The 19,650-nt window shown below is 46.6% G+C and overlaps 1 protein-coding gene across 2 annotated transcripts in view; it reads left to right on the top strand.

Annotated features, from left to right (window-relative positions):
* The first annotated feature begins 2,729 nt into the window (after window positions 1–2,729).
* The window catches only part of SEC31B (SEC31 homolog B, COPII coat complex component), a 226,566-nt gene continuing 209,645 nt past the window's right edge, over window positions 2,730–19,650 (top strand). For both annotated transcript variants that reach the window (XM_040362336.1, XM_040362335.1), the window contains exon 1: window positions 2,730–2,950. In XM_040362336.1, coding sequence (XP_040218270.1) covers window positions 2,741–2,950 — 210 coding nt within the window. In that variant the 5' untranslated portion in view covers window positions 2,730–2,740. The remainder of the gene's footprint in view (window positions 2,951–19,650) is intronic.

Here is a 19,650-nt window from a genome sequence, read left to right as displayed (position 1 = left end):
AGGACACCGGACCCGCCGAAGAGGACACCGGACCCGCCGCAGAAGGACACCCGAAGCCGCAGAAGGACGCCGGACCCGCCGAAGAGGACACCCGAAGCCGCAGAAGGACGCCGGACCCGACGAGGCCGCCGATGGACGCCGCGCAAGACACCAAAACTGTAAGTACAAAAAAAACGTTTTTTTCACAGGATTGGGGGCCACTTTAGGGGTGCGCGGTATACGCGGGAGCGCGTTATACCGCGATAAATACGGTAGCTCTTGGAGATGTCATTAGTCTTAGGCCCCATACACACGACCAAACATGTCTGCTGAAACTGGTCCGCGGACCAGTTTCAGCAGACATGTTCGGTCGTCTGTACAGCCGAGCGGACAGGATTCCAGCGTACATTTGCCCGCCGGGCCTTTTCCGAGCGGGCAAATATTTCTAAACATGTTTAGAAACATGCCCGCTGGAATCCTGTCCGCCGGACATGTTCGGTCGTCTGTACAGACTTACCGTACATGTCCGAGCGGTCGCCATCCCTTGCATGCTTCGAATGACTTTGACGCATGCGTGGAAGCATTGACCTTCCTGCGTCGCGCACGTCGCCGTGTCATCGTCGCGGACTGTCTGGTCGTGTGTACAAGGCCTAAGGGTTCACATACTTTTTCCACCTGCACTGTGAATGTTTACATGGTGTGTTCAATAAAAACATGGTAACATTTAATTCTTTGTGTGTTATTAGTTTAGGCAGACTGTGATTGTCTATTGTTGTGACTTAGATGAAGACACATTTTATGATCAATATGTGAAGAAATCCATATCATTCCAAAAGGGTTCACATACTTTTTCTTGCAACTATAATACATTACAGTACTTCTGACCGCTGCGCAAATACGGTGGGACAGAAAGTATTGCAACGACTGCCATTTTATTCTCTAGGGCAGTGATGGTGAACCTTGGCACCCCAGATGTTTTGGAACTACATTTCCCATGATGCTCATGCACTCTGCAGTGTAGTGGAGCATCATGGGAAATGTAGTTCCAAAACATCTGGGGTGCCAATGTTCACCATCACTGCTCTAGGGTGTTAGAAAAAAATATATATAATGTTTGGGGGTTCTAATTAATTCTCTAGCAAATAAAAAAAAAACTGAAAACACTGAGTCTGAAAAATAGGTCCAGTCCTTAAAGGGTAAGTTCACCTTTAGACCCCTTTCACACTGAAGCGTTTTTACAGCGTTTAAGCGTTAAAAATGGCGCTATTAAAACGCTCTCCATGCATCTCAATGGACCCTTTCACACTGAGTCCTGCAAGCAGCATCTTTGGAGAAGCTTTTGGGCGCTGAAAAAAACGCCCCTCTCCATTGAAATGAATTGAAAGCGCTATAAAAACACCTTGCCCTTTCACACTGAGGCACTGCAAAAATGCTCTAAAACGTTAGGGTCTTAGCGGCGCTTTACCAGCGTTTTTCGGGCGCTGGCTGTGTGAAAAAGCTCTGAAAGCACTCTGGCTTTCACATTGGGATTGCAGATAAGGCTTCATTCAGGCGCTTTACAGGCTTTTTTTAACGCCAAAGTGCCTGAAAAACGCTTGAATAACGCCGCAGTGTGAAAGGGGCCTTAGGCTCGGTTCACACTGTCGCTGCATCTGTCGCACAGCAGGGGTCCGGTGTGTGCTGGTTCACCGTTTCAGGTCCGATTTCAGCCTGAAAAAGGCAGGCGTTTTTCCTGCACACCGCACCGGACCAGTCACATTCTCCTGCTATGCGAATTGGATGCGGGGGAAGTGCGCATTCAATTTACATAGGTGGGAACCGAGCCTTACAGAAATCCCCTCAGCTGAATGTCCAAAACGTCCCTCATCAGGAGGGATGTTTTGGAGCATTCTAATTGGTCAGCGCCAACCAATCAGCAGCCACATAGCCCATCCTGTCACCTATGGAGAAGATGCGTGGCTTCAGAGAGGATTTCTAAGCCCCCGGACTCCTGGCGCGGACATATCGGGGCTTAGAAGCAAGATTCCAGGTGATGAGGGCTACCTGTGTAAGTTTACCTTGCAGATTTTTCTGTAAAGGTCAACCTACACGTTAAATGGTTAATCACTGCTGCGTTTATTATTTACAAAAGAAAAAAAGACCAAAAACTTTGATGAGGCTGCAATGATGGGCATTTTTTTTATTGGATATGTTTTTTTAAATTGCCGTTTTTTTGTTTATAACGCAAAAAATTAAAACCGCAGAGGTGATCGAATACCACCAAAAGAGAGCTCTATTTGTGGGGAAAAAAGGACACCAATTGTAATTGGGTACAGAGTCACATGACTGTGAAAATAACGCAGCGCTGTAGCGCAAAAAAAGGCCAGGTCATGAAGAGGGGTAAATCTTCCAGAGCTGAACTGATTAAAGCAGCAGAACAAAAGGCAAAAACTTTGTTTTTTGTTCGTTTTGGATACATTGGAAAGATAATAGAAAGCCTGTCAGTATTTATCCCCTCACAGGGAGTGAAGGGAAATGTCCCTAATGGGACACAGATGGCAAATAAAACCCAGACAGGGGTTCTAACCCTTCCTTATTCTATCCAAAATGAAGACAAATGTTTTGCCTGTTACACTTGAATTAATTGTAATGAGATAATAAAACATAAACTAGTGTATGAAGACACCAAAATCTCTCCTTGTTTTAGAAAGGGAGACACATAGAGGGAGTCAGTGCCGGTGTTCTGTCTATAGAAGTGCCATGAAGTGACCCCCTGAGATAAATGAGACATGGACGGGTGTCAGTTCTCCGGCGGCCAGCAGGTGGCAGCACCGACAGCTCCTCCTCTCTCTCCATTGGCCTTGACCCGCTAGCCCCGGCACACTGCACACAGACTGGGCTGCGGCTGGGAAGCTCCAACGCGTTTTCCTCGGTACGACCCGCTCCGGCCGCCGTATACACAGCAACCCGGACTACGCGATCCTCGAGGCTGGTAAGTGGGAGCGGCAGGGCTCGGGAAATGGTGGGAGTGACGGGAGGGAAGGACGGAGCCTTCACCTGGCTGTTCAGGAGTTCTCTGACTGACCCGTGACGTTGTTGTGGCCTGTCAGTGTAATGGGGGAGAAGAGTGATAGGGGGAGGTGGGTGTACACTGTGTATGGGGGGGCGGGCATTGACATTGTTCTCCTTACATGGGAGGCTTAGAGCTTTCCCTGCAATACTCTTCTCATAGGCTGAGCCCGGGGACATGTGGGGGCGGTGTGTACAGCAACTCTCACACTTCTCACTCATACATGCTACTACTGCTTGGTGTACAGGTAGTGCCCTCCTACCGCCTTCCCTACAGGTAGTGCCCTCCTACCGCCTTCCCTACAGGTAGCGCCCTCCTACCACCTTCCCTACAGGTAGCGCCCTCCTACCGCCTTCCCTACAGGTTGTGCCTTCCTACCGCCTTCCCCACAGGTAGCGCCCTCCTACCGCCTTCCCTACAGGTAGTGCCCTCCTACCACCTTCCCTACAGGTAGTGCCCTCCTACCACCTTCCCTACAGGTAGTGCCCTCCTACCGCCTTCCCTACAGGTAGTGCCCTCCTACCGCCTTCCCTACAGGTTGTGCCTTCCTACCGCCTTCCCCACAGGTAGCGCCCTCCTACCGCCTTCCCTACAGGTAGTGCCCTCCTACCACCTTCCCTACAGGTAGTGCCCTCCTACCGCCTTCCCTACAGGTTGTGCCTTCCTACCGCCTTCCCCACAGGTAGCGCCCTCCTACCGCCTTCCCTACAGGTAGCGCCCTCCTACCGCCTTCCCTACAGGTAGTGCCCTCCTACCACCTTCCCTACAGGTAGTGCCCTCCTACCGCCTTCCCTACAGGTAGTGCCCTCCTACCACCTTCCCTACAGGTAGTGCCCTCCTACCACCTTCCCTACAGGTAGTGCCCTCCTACCGCCTTCCCTACAGGTAGTGCCCTCCTACCGCCTTCCCTACAGGTAGTGCCCTCCTACCGCCTTCCCTACAGGTAGTGCCCTCCTACCGCCTTCCCTACAGGTAGTGCCCTCCTACCGCCTTCCCTACAGGTAGTGCCCTCCTACCGCCTTCCCTACAGGTAGTGCCCTCCTACCGCCTTCCCTACAGGTAGTGCCCTCCTACCGCCTTCCCTACAGGTAGTGCCCTCCTACCGCCTTCCCTACAGGTAGTGCCCTCCTACCGCCTTCCGTACAGGTGCAGTGCCCTCCTTCCGCCTTCCGTACAGGTGCAGTGCCCTCCTTCCGCCTTCCGTACAGGTGCAGTGCCCTCCTTCCGCCTTCCGTACAGGTGCAGTGCCCTCCTACCGCCTTCCGTACAGGTGCAGTGCCCTCCTACCGCCTTCCGTACAGGTAGTGCCCTCCTACCGCCTTCCCAACAGGTAGTGCCCTCCTACCGCCTTCCGTACAGGTGCAGCGCCCTCCCACCGCCTTTCCGTACAGGTGCAGCGCCCTCCCCCCGCCTTTCCGTACAGGTGCAGCGCCCTACCCCCCGCCTTTCCGTACAGGTGCAGCGCCCTACCCCCCGCCTTTCCGTACAGGTGCAGCGCCCTACCCCCCGCCTTTCCGTACAGGTGCAGCGCCCTCCCACCGCCTTTCCGTACAGGTGCAGCGCCCTCCCACCGCCTTTCCGTACAGGTGCAGCGCCCTCCCCCCGCCTTATGTACAGGTACTTTTTTTTTATATATTCCCCAACATAGACCTTCTGGGTACTATGCTGCTGCTTGGTACACACATGCCTCTTAAATACAGAGTTTTTACAGGTATTCCACTATTGCTTTTGTATAATCTCGACTTTAAGATACTCCATTGTTACCTTTTGTATCCAGTGTCCTTACAGATGCTCTGCTAGTGTCCTGTATGCCGTGTTACTACAGGTATTCCACTGCCTTGTAACCCTACAAATAACTTGGCCACTATGTAAACAGTGTCCTTACAGATACTCTGCAGTGTACCGATTACAGAACCTTGTTGTCCATACTTTCCCCTCATCTTCCCCTCCTGGTATTTCCTCATATCGGCATACCATGGACCAGTTCTGCTCTGTCCCCCTAGGACCGTATTTCAGATGTATAAATCAGATTGTCCTTCTCCTCAGTGTTCTTTGACAGGACACCAGGGGGTGACAACCGTTTACATATGGCTGGATCATCTTGTACCACTTGGAATTACCTACCTAAACAACAAGGTGGGAATAAACAGGACAGACTTTGAATGCAAAACAGTTTTATACACTGACAATTCAGCGACTAGTACTGAGCTCTGAAATGGCTCAGTCTTTTGTCAGTCACATCCAGTCTCTAGTGCTGGATAAACATTCTCGGAACTCCACTTGGCTGTCATCAGTGGACACTTTGGTGTTGGCAGGCCACAAGGTCACCATTCCTCTGGTGGAATGAGCAGAATCTTTGGTTGACTGCAATAAGCCATCTGCTAGATATGCTGCATGGACTACCTTCTGAATCTATGCAGACACAGCCTTTGGTGTCACCATTTCTCTATTGGAATTGGCTGGTAACACAAACCAACTGTCCACCTTCCTGAAAGGCTGGCATCAGCTTTACCACAGTACCCTTGCTGAGAGGGTCTTACTAGGTGTAAGTAGAGTTGGTAAAATGGACTACCAACTGTCACTTTGGGATAATTGGGCCCAAGAATGTAAAGTCTTCTTCAAGCAAACCAACACAATCCTGAAACTTTTGTAACTTCTGTTGTGGCCATTAAGAAGATCACCTTCAAAGTCAGAGATGAGATTGTACTAGAATCTGGCCCTTCCTAAAGTTCACTGGCCAACTGAACACTGCCAGATCTTGTAGTACTCGGAAGGTGTGGCTCTCTGATCCCAGCACGCCTCCTTGGCCTGGCCACCTTCAAGAGCCTTCATTAGTGCAAGGTGAATGGGGCAAATATATTGTGGACTTTTGTGACTGGGGCAATACCAGCTGCTGCTATGATGGTGGGAGCAAAGTGAGTTTTGGCAACATGATCTGGACGGCAAAGTACGTCAACGGTAACCTGATTTCTCAGGGTGTTTTTTACTGCTTTGGCCTTCTTTCCCAGAGCCTAGGTTCACACTGCTGCGAATTCAAAATCGCGGTAAAATGCGCGATTTTACCGCGATTTCGCGGCTGCGATTTTGCCGTGATTTCGGCCGCAATTTAAAGTAAATCGCGGCCCGAAATCGCAAAAAGTAGTACAGGAACTACTTTTTGAAATCGCAGATGCGGCGTCGCACTGATTAGGACAGTGCCATTGCCGACAATTGCCGCCGATTTGAGATGCGATTTGACATCGTTCCAAATCGTACCCAGTGTGAACCAGGGCTGAAAGCGCAAGGGACCACCATAAGGCTCCATTCACACTTGTGTGACTTGTCATGCTAATTTGGACACTAAAGGTCACATGACAAGTCTTGTCCCATGTTTTTCAATGACAACTGTTCAAATATGTGTGACTTAAAGCGGGTTCCTGCACTACTTTGAACTGACTTTCATGCGACTTAAGTGCCTAAGACTGCAATGTAAAACCCTCAAAAGTCACCCCTGAATGTAATACATACATACATGCAACAGTTGTCCATTATCATTGGTTAAAGCCAAAGTTGCATCCAAGTCGCACCCATCCAACATTGCACGACTTCGGAGTTATACAAAGGTGAATGGAGCTTTATGCCTCGTACACACGGTCGGACTTTCCGAGGGGGGGAAAAAAAGTCAGACGGGTTTTTTTTTTCTCTCGGAAAGTCCGGCCGTGTGTAGCCTCCATCTGACTTTTTTTGTTGTCGGAAGTCCGACGGACCTTAGAGAACTTGTTCTCTTTCTTTTCATTGGACTTCCGACGGACTCATGGCAGACTTTTGCATGGTCAAAAGTCAGACCGTGTGTACAAGGCATTAAAAATACTTTTACCGATTTGATAAGATATATCGGTGAAATCTCCTCCTTTCAACAGAGTAACCACCAAACAAGTCCTCTCCCACCCCCTGTGATAAGACATATAGAATACTGCAAGTAAGCTTGACTGCACAAGAAATATCCATTATCCAAACGGTCGGAGCTAGAGCAGACCAAACATACTGAATAAAAGAAGAGGACGAATCCTGCACAAACTGGAGCGAAGATACAGGCAGCTGAACTACAGACAGCTGTATTGAAAAAGAACACCAGAAGCTTAAGGCCCCTTTTCACACGGGGCAGTGAAGGTGCGGTGGCGGTATAGCGGTGCTATACCGTCGGAATTGCCGCGGGATTCGGCCGCTAGCGGTGCGGTATTAACCCCCGCTAGTGGTCGAAAAAGGGTTAATAACGCGCGCAATGCGCCTCTACAGAGGCTCATTGCGGACAGTATTACTGCGGTTTCCCATTGTTTGAGGGGTGCCAGCAATGAAGGTAGGGGGTTGGGACCACTTGAGTGGGTAGATCAAGCAGCGTGTCCCAGGGCCGGGTGTGTACCATTGCTGGCACCCCTCAACTGGGCTCTCCCATCCTTGTCCTCGGCGGCTCCTCCGTTTGGTCCTCGCCTATTACCAATCGGGTCCCAGGGCCCTTAAGTTTTTTTGATATTATACACCAGGGGTTGACAAATTTGTTTGGAATCTAGGAGCCAGATAAAAAAGTTAGGACCCACAAAACGCGCCCCGTCCCGACGAGCTTGCGCGCAGAAGCGAACACATACGTGAGCAGCGCCCGCATATGTAAACGGTGTTCAAACCACACATGTGAGGTATTGCCGCGATTGGTAGAGCGAGAGCAATAATTCTAGCCCTAGACCTCCTCTGTAACTCAAAACATGCAACCTGTAGAATTTTTTAATCGTCGCCTATGGAGATTTTAAAGGGTAAAAGTTTGTCGCCATTCCACGAGCGGACGTAATTTTGAAGCATGACATGTTGGGTATCAATTTACTCGGCGTAACATTATCTTTCATAATATTAAAAAAATGGGGATGACTTTACTGTTGTCTTATTTTTTAATTAAAAAAAGTGTAATTTTTTCCCAAAAAAGTGCGCTTGTAAGACCGCTGCGCAAATACGTTGTGACAGAAAGTATTGCAACGATCGCCATTTTATTCTCTAGGGTGTTAGGATAAAAAATATATATCATGTTTGGGGGTTCTAATTAGAGGGAAGAAGATGGCAGTGAAAATAGTGAAAAATTACATTAGAATTGCTGTTTAACTTGTAATGCTTAACTTGTAATACCAACGGCTCACCACCAGATGGTGCCAGCTCACAAAAAAAAAAATTTTTTTTTTTTTTTTGCCCCCTTCCAAGCCAAGTCGCCAGGACCCTATTTCTAGTCGCCATGGCGACCTGGCGCCCGGGATTTGTCGAGCCCTGTTATACACAGTCAATACAGATCCTCACCTTGCTGGGAGCGTTCCATCACCAACTCACACCTTGCGTGAGACTTGTGTCTCTACGTGGGGCCTAGGCTCCTCCGAGGAGTGAATCTGTATTCACAGACCTATATCTCCTGACGAAGCTACCCTGAGTAGCGAAACTAGTAGAGATCCTGATCTATATGACCCCCCTCCGTCTCATCGCTGCCCGCAAACTAGGGCCTATATACCATCTCCATTAGGTGTTGGCTGGTCGTATAATCAATTGTTTTACACTACCATTGTTGTAATTTTAAAATACTGTGTTTTCCTCAAGTCGCTTATGTTATGTTTGTGTTTTAATAAATTGAACTTTTTTACCTTTACTATACTCTCTTGATAACTGACTTACCTAAGTACCGACATAGTCCATTAGCCCTTGCCCACTTTCCTCGGTCTCTTTGGGTCTCTGGGGTCCCAAATAAACCCTACCTCTATTCAAATTATGTTAGGATGATGGTACTTTTATGTTATGTTTTTTACTGAGAGGTCTCCTTATAAATCACCTCTGGCTGTATGTTTAGGGTCGTTGTCCTGCTGGAAGGTGAACCTCTGCCCCAGTTTCAAGTCCTTTTTTTTTTTTTTTTAAGGCTCTAACAGGTTTTCTTCTAATATTGCCCTGCATTTGTCTCCATCCATCTTCCCATCAACTCCGACCATTTTCCCCGTTCCTGCTACAGAAAAGCATCCCCACAACATGATTCTGCCACCGCCATGTTTCACGGTGGGGACGGCGTGTTCAGGGTGATGTGCAGTGTTAGTTTTCCACCACACATAGTGTTTTTCTTGTAGGCCAAAAAGTTACATTTTGGTCTCTGGCCAGAACACCTTCTTCCCTGCATAGCTTCTCACAAACTGCAAACAGGACTTCCTTTGCCTTTCTTTCTACATTGGCTTTCTTCTTGCCACTCTTCTATAAAGGCCATATTTGTGGAGTGCACAACTAATAGTTTTTTTTTCCGCTCTTCTTTTGTTTATAGCGCAATTTAATACCACCAAATACCACCAGAAGATAACTCTATTTTTGGGGTAAATAGGAGGACATACATTTTGTTTAGGTACAATGTCACATGACTGCGCAATTGTCAGTTAAAGCGACACAGTCCCGTATTGCAGAAAATGGCTTGGTCAGGAAGGGGGTGAACCCTTCCGGGGCTGAAGTGGCTAAAAGCAAAACAAATAAAATCCTTTTGTCTGCTTGAGAACAGGAAGTGACGTCGGACGTTGCTCTGGTCCTCCAAGGACATAGAGCCGAGTGGGGGGGGCTATATCTTGCCCTCTCTCGCATTCCTACCTTGCCATGAGCTGCACCAAATCGGTCTCGGGCTTACCAGAAACTCGTAAACAATGGGGGTACACCTCTCCCACTGACTATAAAAGTGTTCCTGTGGCAAATCTGCTGCTAAGATCACTTTTATCAGAAAGCCAACCGCCTGAGGAAAAAGACACTAGTGTCATGTCAGCTAGCTGCTGCCATATCAATGGTATTTAACATCAAATTAGTGATGTATATTTACAGTTAAGCGGTTGGCAAGTGTCTAAATCAGGGGTGGGCAATTATTTTTTCGATGGGGCCACATGAGAAACTAAAAATATTTTGGAGGGCCGGGCCAAAAGGCTAAACTCAATACTGCGTAAAATCAATTGTATTTCTTTATAAAAAGCAGTAAATATCATTGTTGGACAACTGGTACGAGTACTTGTACTTTATATATACACATAGCAATAGGGTACAGCGGTACAGTATAAAAAAAAAATGTATATATAAGTATAAGTACAGTATTAAAAAGTAAAAAATATATACATAGCAATAGTGTACAGTGGTACAATATATATACCGTATATTACAAACCCTCTCTTTGAAGAAACCTAACATTTGATTTTGCCTAATATCAAATCCATGCTGGGGCTTGTAGTTGCCCATCCTCAGAGGATGGGCAACTACAAGCCCCAGCATGGATTCAGTAAGGGCGGTCTAGCTGCGTAGCAACAAGATAAAGAAGATTGGAGTTGAAATTGATTGATATTCTTTACTAGCTAACAAAAGTTATTAGGCAAAATCAAATGGTTTCTTCAAAGAGAGGGTTTGTAATATATATATATATTGTACCACTGTACCCTATTGCTATATATATATATATATATATATATATATATATATTTTTTTTTACTTTTTAATACTGTACTGTATTAAACACTGGGGCTTGTAGTTCCCCATCCTCTGAAGAGACACAGGTTGGCAGTTGCTGGGTGAACCCTGCCTCTTGGGTCTGTCACCCTGTCCCTCAGCTGTCAGCAAAGGGGTTTTAGGGTTGTAATATACATGGCATGCCATGGGTGGACTCACCTGTGTATTACACCGGAATGACATCTCACACTCACAGCGTCTACTCCTCACAATCACGCCGCATGGATTGCTCCTCACAGGCGCGCGGAAAGGCAGCTGACGTCATCTGACGTGACGCCAACTCCCTGTCTGCGCCTGCACGTACGGCTCAATCCGTACTCTGCCTACGGCCCCGCCCCCCCCACTAGCTGCTGGCCGGCCCAGCCACTGACTAGCCTGGAGGAGGAGACTCTGTGAGATGTCACTAGGCCCAGGCACTACCGCAGCTAGCGATCCGCGGGCCAGATTAAAAGGTCCGCCGGGCCGTATACGGCCCGCGGGCCGTAGTTTGCCCAGCTCTGGTCTAAATAGTATAGATATTTTTAATGTTTCACATGGCCTTTATCTGAAAAGGGGCCAGCCTGAAGTGATCTAGCAGGACTTAACGTGGAACTTTAGTCAGAAAATGTAAGTGGTGTTGCTCTGTCCCTTGTCTAATGGATTCAGTCATTTGGTAGTTGTCACAAGTGTATCAGAATTTAATCTTCACGTACCTCACGCTAAAGAAATCTGTGAAGAATTTGGGATAGTGCGTTATCTCTACCTTTTTGACCTGCCATATAGACTTTTGACAAGCAAATTTACTCTCTGTACTTTCTTGGCACCATGAATTGCTCAACTTGAATACGTTTTGGGTCCTTTTACTCCGTTCCTCTTTTCCAGGCCAGTGAGCCAGGCTTCTTGCCCATTTAAAGGAGTTGTAAAGTAAACATTTTTTTTTCACCTTAATGCAATCTATGCATTAAGGTGAAAAAATATCTGATGCCCCGTTATACTTACCTGACCCCTCAATAGTCCCGCGCGCGGTCCCGAGATCCTCTTCTGCGCTCAGCCTGGCCGCTTATTGGCTAGAGTGGATGAATTGAGAGCAGCACAGCCATTGGCTGGCGCTGCTGTCAATCACATCCAGTGACGCGGTGCACCGAGTGATACAGTGAGCGGCTATGTCCACTCGCTGTATCACTGGAGCGCGCTCGCAATTACTCACCACCATGCAAGCTCTCTCAAATGACTGTGGTCAGTACTTGCAGGGAGGACCAGAGACAGCCGCAGAGGGACCCCAGAAGACGTGGATCGGGGCCACTCTGTGCAAAACAAACTGCACAGTGGAGGTAAGTATAACATGTTTGTTATTTTAAAGGAAAAACATTTTTTCCTTTTACTTGGAGCCGGTTCACACTCCCGCGGCACGACTCCAAGGGCGGCGGCTCTGCAAGTCGTCCTGAGGACGACTTCAGAGGCGACCAGCAAAACGACTTCTGTATAGAAGTCAATGCAGGTCGCCTCGAGCCGCCCCCAAAGTCGTACAGGAACCTCTTTCTAAGTCGGAGCGACTTGCGTCGCTCCTATTAGAACGGTTCCATAGCATTGAATGGGATGCGACTCGTCAGGCGGCTGAGTTGCCCCAGTGTGAACCGGCTCTAACCCTTTAACGTTTGAGATTGTGTCAGTCCCAAAACCTGTAATCATTCGCTTTATTGGATAAAACTCAGTTGTGGAGCGCCTGAGAAACTTCAGGGGAAACCAGTTTCTAGTTGGTTTGATTCGTTTTTTTTTGCCCCTATTCCCAGCCTGGATAGCTAATTTGCACCTCGAAAATGACTGCATCCTCTCTAAGCACCTTTGAGCCAGGGTCGCATGCTTGCTACTTTGCATACAATGCAGGGTTAGGCCCTGCACCTGATATTACAGAGGGTCCACTCACAGCCCGTTTGGAGCTCGAGGACCATGCAGGAGCCATCCAAAGCTAGGGACAAGGAAAGTAATACACCTTATCCATGCAGCCGTAGACAAGACAAGTATTTTAACCATTCCTTTTAATTTTTTTTTTTTTTTTTCCCATTTACTGGGAAACTGTTAATTTACAAACAAATGCTTGTTGTTGGAGTTTAAAATATGGTGTTGGTGTAAGTTAATAAGTTTAACAGCTTTTTTTTACTGATGACAGGGGAAATGTTTGGTCATGCCTTTTCTGGGCAAATTTCCCTCTTTGTCTTTTCTATCTGTTGGCACAGGCCTGTTTTATGGTTGGGTTGAAAAAAGGCACAAGTCTATCTAGTTCAACCTATAAAAATAATAATCCAATCCTTTACCAACAGGTGATCCAGAGAAAGGTGAAAAACCCCAGCAAAGCATGATACAATTTGCTACAACAGGGGTAAAAAAATTCCTTCCTGATTCCCCGAGAGGCAATCCAGATTTTCCCTGGATCAACGTTGCCTATAAATGTTCGTTTCCAGACCTTTTTTAAAGCAATCTACTAAGCTGGCCAGGACCACCTCCTGGAGGGAGTCTATTCCACATTTTCACAACTCGGCGAGGGACATGGGTAGTGGAGTTAGGTCCATTTCACACGGTCGGACCGTTCAGCTTTGACAGCGTACCTAAACGGCTGTTTCATGCATGCCTATGGACCGTCGGATGTCAGTGGAGACTTGTCCGCTGACATCCGATTCGCCAAAATCAAATCGGATAGGAGACAGCGGCGCTGCACAAGCCCTTCCCCGCTCAGTGAGCAGAGCGGGACTTGTCATCCGCCGGCTCAGCGAAGAGATCTCCCGCTGAGCCGCCTCGCGTGGAAGAGGCCTTAGGGGAGTTAAGTCCTCGGAAGGTGGGTTGGTGGGCGTGTGTGTGTTTGTTTGTCAGTGTCGGTTATCTCTGGTTATAGCACCTTGACATGACCTGGACCTACAACATGTGAAATGGAGGGTTCCTGCCTGTTATCTAACACTAAATCTTTTGCTTCTACTCCCTTTTGTCTGTGTATGGTATTGTGATCCAGGTTTCGTCTTTCTAGAAGTCCTAAAATCCCTTCATTGTAAGCAATAGTCCTTTGTGACTGGACACTTTTCTCTTGTCTCTGGCGTTACGACATAAGTCAATGTCAGTCCTTCCCTGGCAGGCTTGCAGCTGTTATTTCAGTCAGTCAGCAGCAGAGCCCAAACATTTCCATCTCTGACTCAGCCAAGTGATAACATTTTACTAAATCACAATTTTCTACAAAGTAAAAAAAGTGAGAAGTCACAAACTACTTGTCAGTCCTCAGATGTGGCTTCCAGTAGAAAGCCTTTGTGAGTGCAATCTGTAGTTAGATAAACAAATCTTCAGAGGGTTAGACTTTAATTTCTACCAGCCAAAAAAGTACATTTCCTGCAGCGAGATTGTTTTTGCCTTTAGGTCAGCGCATGACAAATGTGATTTATTTGAACAGTTCCCATCTTTGATGCCCGTGGCTTATTGATTCCCTGTGAGTACTGTGTCCCTGTCCCAGGTATGAATGGTACATGTCGTCTAAAATGTAGATTTTCAGGAGACGCTGAAAGCAAATGCCAAGTTCAATCCCCATTTCTGGCAGTCAAATAGCGACGGCAGTGACAGATGTATATAAAGTGACATGTTTCCACTTACCTTTTGATACATTGCAGGAAAGGCAATAGGGAAAATGTGTTTAGAATTGTAAAACAAGTGTACAGCAGTAAAACACAATTTAGTTTCCAGCTCAACAGCCACAGCTAAACGTTTTATAAGCATCTAATGCATATCTGAGGCGGAAGGCAGTAGAAGACACCAGTGTGTGTACATGGCTGTACTTATCAAACACACATCTTTAGTTTTATTTTCTTATTTTTTTTCCTAGTGACCCATTTTGGAAATGCCTAAAGCTGACAAGTAACCACCTTTTATTTTTTTTTTTTATATATATCTCTTTTTTTTTTGGTTCTCGGCATATCCTAGTTTTGTTCTTGTCCTTAGCCTACAATTTTGCAATTTTTAATAGAAGCCATGAGCCAAGAATGACGAGATGTATTTCTAAGGTGAGGATGCCCTTCACACAGTGTACTTCTTCTTTTTTTTTTTTTTTCTGAAATTTTCAAATCCATTGCACATAAGTATAACATGTTACGTGTGTGTGTGTGTATGTTTTATTTAAAAAAAAAAAAAAAAAAAAAAAAAAAAGTTTACAAAGTTTACAATCGCTTTAACCACTTCAATACCAGGCACTTACCCCCCTTCCTGCCCAAGCCAATTTTCAGCGCTATCGCTGTTTAAATGACAATTGCACAGTCATGCGACACTGTACCCAAACATATTTTATCATTTTGTTCCCACAAATAGAGCTTTCTTTTGGTGGTATTTGATCACTACTGCGGTTTTTATTTTTTGCTAAACAAATAAAAAAAGACTGAAAATTTTGAAGGAAAAAAGAAAAAGAAAAGCTTTTCGTTTGTTTCTGTTATAAAATTTTGTAAATAAGTACGTTTTTTTTCTCCTTAACTAATGGGCACTTATAAGGGGGCACTGAGGTGGCACTGACAATTGGCACTTATGGGTGTCACTGATAGGCGATACTGGGCACTGAAAGGCTGCACTTATGGGTGGCAATGATGGGCACTGATAGGCGGCACTGATATGCAGCACTGGTAGATGGCACTGATGGGCATCCCTGGTGGCAGTGGTAGACATTGTGGGTGGGCACTGATTGGCAGCTGCCTGGGCACAGATTGGCATTCCACGGGGGGGGGGAATAACTGGTGGTCCAGTGCAGCTTCCAAGGGGGGGCTGCGCTGATAAACTATCAGCACGGACCCATCCTGTCAGGAGAGCAGTCCATCGGCTCTCCTCTACTCACGTCTGTCAAGACGCAAGTGAGGAAAAGCCGACCAACGGCTCTTCCTGGTTACATCGAAGTTAGATCGGAGTTGCAGTGTGTCAAATTGAAACATTGCACCACCGAGTAGAGACAAGACCTGCACAACATGAACCACTGGAGGGGCTTCTTCACTACATACAAGTCAGATTTCAGGCATCCCCTGCAACAAAAAAAAAATCTTTTTTGGTGGCATACTCCCAATAGGAACACGTCTAAAGGTATGCATGGCCAACAGCTTTCCTTATTGGTGCCTTGCAGCTGCTACAGCTGATTGATAATTATGAAACCACTAGACTCACTCAACACATGGGACACAAACACACATGGATTTCTTCAGAATAACAAAGGGTAGGAATCTGCAACAAAGTTTGTTAAAATCCTTGTAATGTACATAGATCACTCGGAGGAATGTTTTTTTTTTTTTTCTCTCGACAAAAGTGGAGTTACACTTTAAGCATTTATAACTGTTCCTATTGAAGTCTCCAAATCTGCCTCATGTAGCTTTTTGCGCTACAGGCATCTAAGTGCTGATATGTGAACAGCCATTTTTTTAAAAACATGGGATTTAGGGTGTTGGTATAGGATTTTTTGCTTTTTCACTTTGATCTGGTCAGTTCAGCTGTCTGGCAAAAGTGGCAGTTGGAGGGTTGCACCAAACTATTTACCATTGACAGGGTTGCTTTCAATATTCAGCTTTTATAACCTTTATCCCAAAAGAGGAAAAAAAAAACTATTGCTGTGCCTACCTAAAAAGTGTTAGTTAATGTATTACTAGGGTAGTCCCGATACAGATACTAGTATCGGTATCGGGACCGATGCTGAGCATTTGCGCGAGTACTTGTACTCGCGCAAATGTTCCCGATGCTTTTTTTCCCGGAGAGCGGGCGGAGAGAGCTGCTGCCGCTGTCTAGTTCCCAAAGAGAAAGCCGTAGTCTAGTTGATCAGCGCAGGGAACATTACAGGTTTCATTTGTGTGCCACGCCTCGTCATATATAGCCCCTCCCCCTTGTCCGGGCACTTTGATAGACAGATCACCCATCCCAGGATTGGATGGGTGATCTGTCTATCAAAGTGCCCGGACAAGGGGTAGTGGCTATATATGACGAGGCGCGGCGGGGGAACACGCAGCTATTCAAATGAAGGCTGTAATGTTCCCCGCGTTGATCAACTAGGCGGGGGGAGGCTTGGCTTTCTCTTTGGGGACAAGGCTGCATTTGGGGACACATGGACACATTTAAAAAAAAAGTATCGGTAATCGGTATTGGCGAGTACATGGGGAAAAAAAGTATCGGTACTTGGACTCTGTCCTAAAAAAAGTGGTATCGGGACAACCCTATTTATTACTGAAGGTTTTTTTGTTTTTAATTAAAAAATAAACTTTTTTTCACCTGTGAAATGGTTTTGTGTAGAGCATCCTCAAACATCCTCTTCAGGGGGAAACCCCACCAGCAACCTTGGCTCTTCTTCGTTTGCCCCCACAGCAAGCAGCTAGAGAGGATAGATCTCCCCAACTAGGGTGGAGGAAGCAATACAAACCTAATAGGTGCTCTAATCATTCTCCACTCCATCCAAACCGAAAAACATTTTTTTTGCCTTTTAGTAATACCTCGGATTGCGAGAAACGTGATTTACGAGCATTTTGCAATACGAGCTATTGTATAAAAAAAATACTGACTCGCAAAATGAGGGATTCAAGCTTCTGGGGTGCGCAGTACCACATTTGGGCAGAGGTGGGGGGGGTGCCGGTGACACTCGGAGCTGCTCAGAAATACTCAGTTTCCGAGTGCCCCCCCCCCACCTCCTGGTTACATGCGGTACTGCATACACTAGCAGTGACACGGGTACAGATTTTCTCAGTTTCCATTATTTTTTATAGTGAAATGCGCTTTGATATACGAATGCTTTGGATTACAAGCTCGTAATCAAGGTACCACTGTACTTCAACTCGGCCTTTTGGCTAAGATCAAGTGTAGTATCTGTTGTTTTTATCAGTTACCAAGTAGTGGCGCTGTGCTACTGTCCCTGATCTACGGCAGTAGGTTAGGGTTGGCAGTGGCTATGCAAATCCACTTGGTGTAATGGTAACCTGGAAGGTTGGTATTGGTGGAAACTGAACCCAGATATCGGTCATGTGGGAAAGAACCCTGACCCCCTTTGCTAAATTGGGGGGATCGGTTAGTACTTCCTGAATGTAATTTTGGTGGGAGTGGTGTGGGGAGACTTTTCCTCCTGGGTTGAATCTGGCCTTGTGCACAAGGCTTGTCCCCAGTTGTAGGTAGGTCTCTCCCTAAGCTCTCTATGTTCTGATACCTTCCTGGTAGGGGTGGGGCTGCACTGGTCTGGCTGAAGGCCAGGACCAGAAAGAAGCCTGTGGTGTATGTGCCCCTGGAGTGGCAGTTCAAGGGTACCTGCCTCTAGGCCCGAGCCACTTTCTGTCTTCTTTTTTTTTTTATTTGATGTACACTTTGTTTCTCGTTTTGAGTAGGATGTAGGTTATCGGGCCTGCCGTGAAAGTAAGGGGGTGGACATGGCCGCCTGGCTTGGTTCACCCTCTCTCATGGGGTTTGCCTCCGGGGCAGCCCCACCTAGTACTTGGGGTGGTCTGTTTCGGCAGACCTCCCAGAGAACGGGGTCCGTCTGGTCTCGGCCAGATGGACCATTTGAAGTACCCCAGTCGCCGTCTGGAGTCTAAACCCCCGGGGGATCAGGGCAAGGGTCCCTTCTCTTCGAAGAAGGACCATGTGTGTTCACACACCACAGGCTAAAAAAAAAAAGAACTTCAACTCCATTCATATCTGCTTGGGCATTTAACAGGACGCTCTCCCCAGATTGGCAGTGCTGCTGTCTAAAGATGTCTCTGTTACTTTTCCACCTGGAATGGAGACACCCTGAGACCGAAACCTATTACTGGCCAGATCATTGGGGCATCAGGTGAAGAGAGGGCAAAAATTAATAAAAGCAACCGCCATGTTTAAGGGTTCATAAAAAAACATTTTTTGGGGGGGGGCTTAGTAAATATTATTGCATTGGGAGTGCAGCTCAATGTACCACAGTACTTGCCTTTATTGGCATTATGGTAAAATGCTTGTTTTTACTGCAACACACAAGTGTAAAAAAGGCTCTTAGGGGCTTTACAAAAATGTCCAGTGTATTGCAGTCATCGTTGGAGACACATTGTTGGTGTACACTTTGGAGACACCATCACACCCATTCAGGGCAAAGCCCTAATATCTCTTCAGATGTCCCCAATGCCTCCTCCTTTTAACCACTTCCATACAGGGCCTTTTCTGGAACGTTTTGTTTACGAGTTTAAATTGGTATTTTTTTATATATATATTTTTAGCAGAGTCTCTAGGGAATAAAATGGTGGTCGTTGCAACTTTTTATGTCGCATGGTATCTGCGCAGCAATTTTTCAAATGCGTTTTTTTTTGGGGGGGAAAAAGTTTAATCAATAAAAAATCAAAACCATAGTTGGCCCAATTTTTTTGTATAATGTGAAAGATGTTACGCCGAGTGAATAGATACCTAACATGTCACGCTTTAAAATTGCGCACACTAGTGGAATGGCGCCAAACTTTGGTACTTTAAAAATCTCCATGGGCGACATTTTAAAACGTCTTACAGGTTACCAGTTTAGAGTTACAGAGGAGATCTTGGGCTAGAATTGTTGCTCTTGTTCTATTGCATGCGGCGACACTTCACATGTGTGATTTGAACGCTGTTTACATATGTAGGTGCAATGTAACGTATGCCCCCCCCCCCTTTTTTTTTTATCACTTTTATTCCTATTACAAGCAATGTGAACATCCCTTGTAATAGGAATAGTGTGTGACAAGTCCTTTTTATTGAAAGATGTGGGGTATAAGACCCCAAATCTCTCATTCAGACTGAAAAGACAGAGATAAAAAACTAAAATAAACTGTCTCTGTCTTTCCAGCCATGTCCCCGGCATTGTTTACTTCCGCTGGCGGGGACGTGACATCATAACCTCATGCCAGGGCCGCCGAGGGTCATAGAGAGGACTGGGGACTATCTGGTCACTATAAATCTCTATGCTTAACTTCTGGCGGCGACCGATTCGTTCTCCGGCTCACCGACCGCACTGGCGAGTGGGTAGAAGCACCGGAGGGTGGCGGGAGGGGGTGATGTCCCCTCCCGCCGGCTGTAAGAATGATCAATGGTGCAGGGAATCGCCGGTCAAAAAAAAGCTATCTGAATGATGCCTGCTTCTGCCTACACAGTGAAGTTGCAGCTGA

Source organism: Rana temporaria, chromosome 8 (genome assembly GCF_905171775.1).
Source record: "Rana temporaria chromosome 8, aRanTem1.1, whole genome shotgun sequence".
Classification (NCBI taxonomy): Eukaryota; Metazoa; Chordata; class Amphibia; order Anura; family Ranidae; genus Rana; species Rana temporaria.
This window is presented reverse-complemented; position numbering and strand designations above follow the sequence as displayed.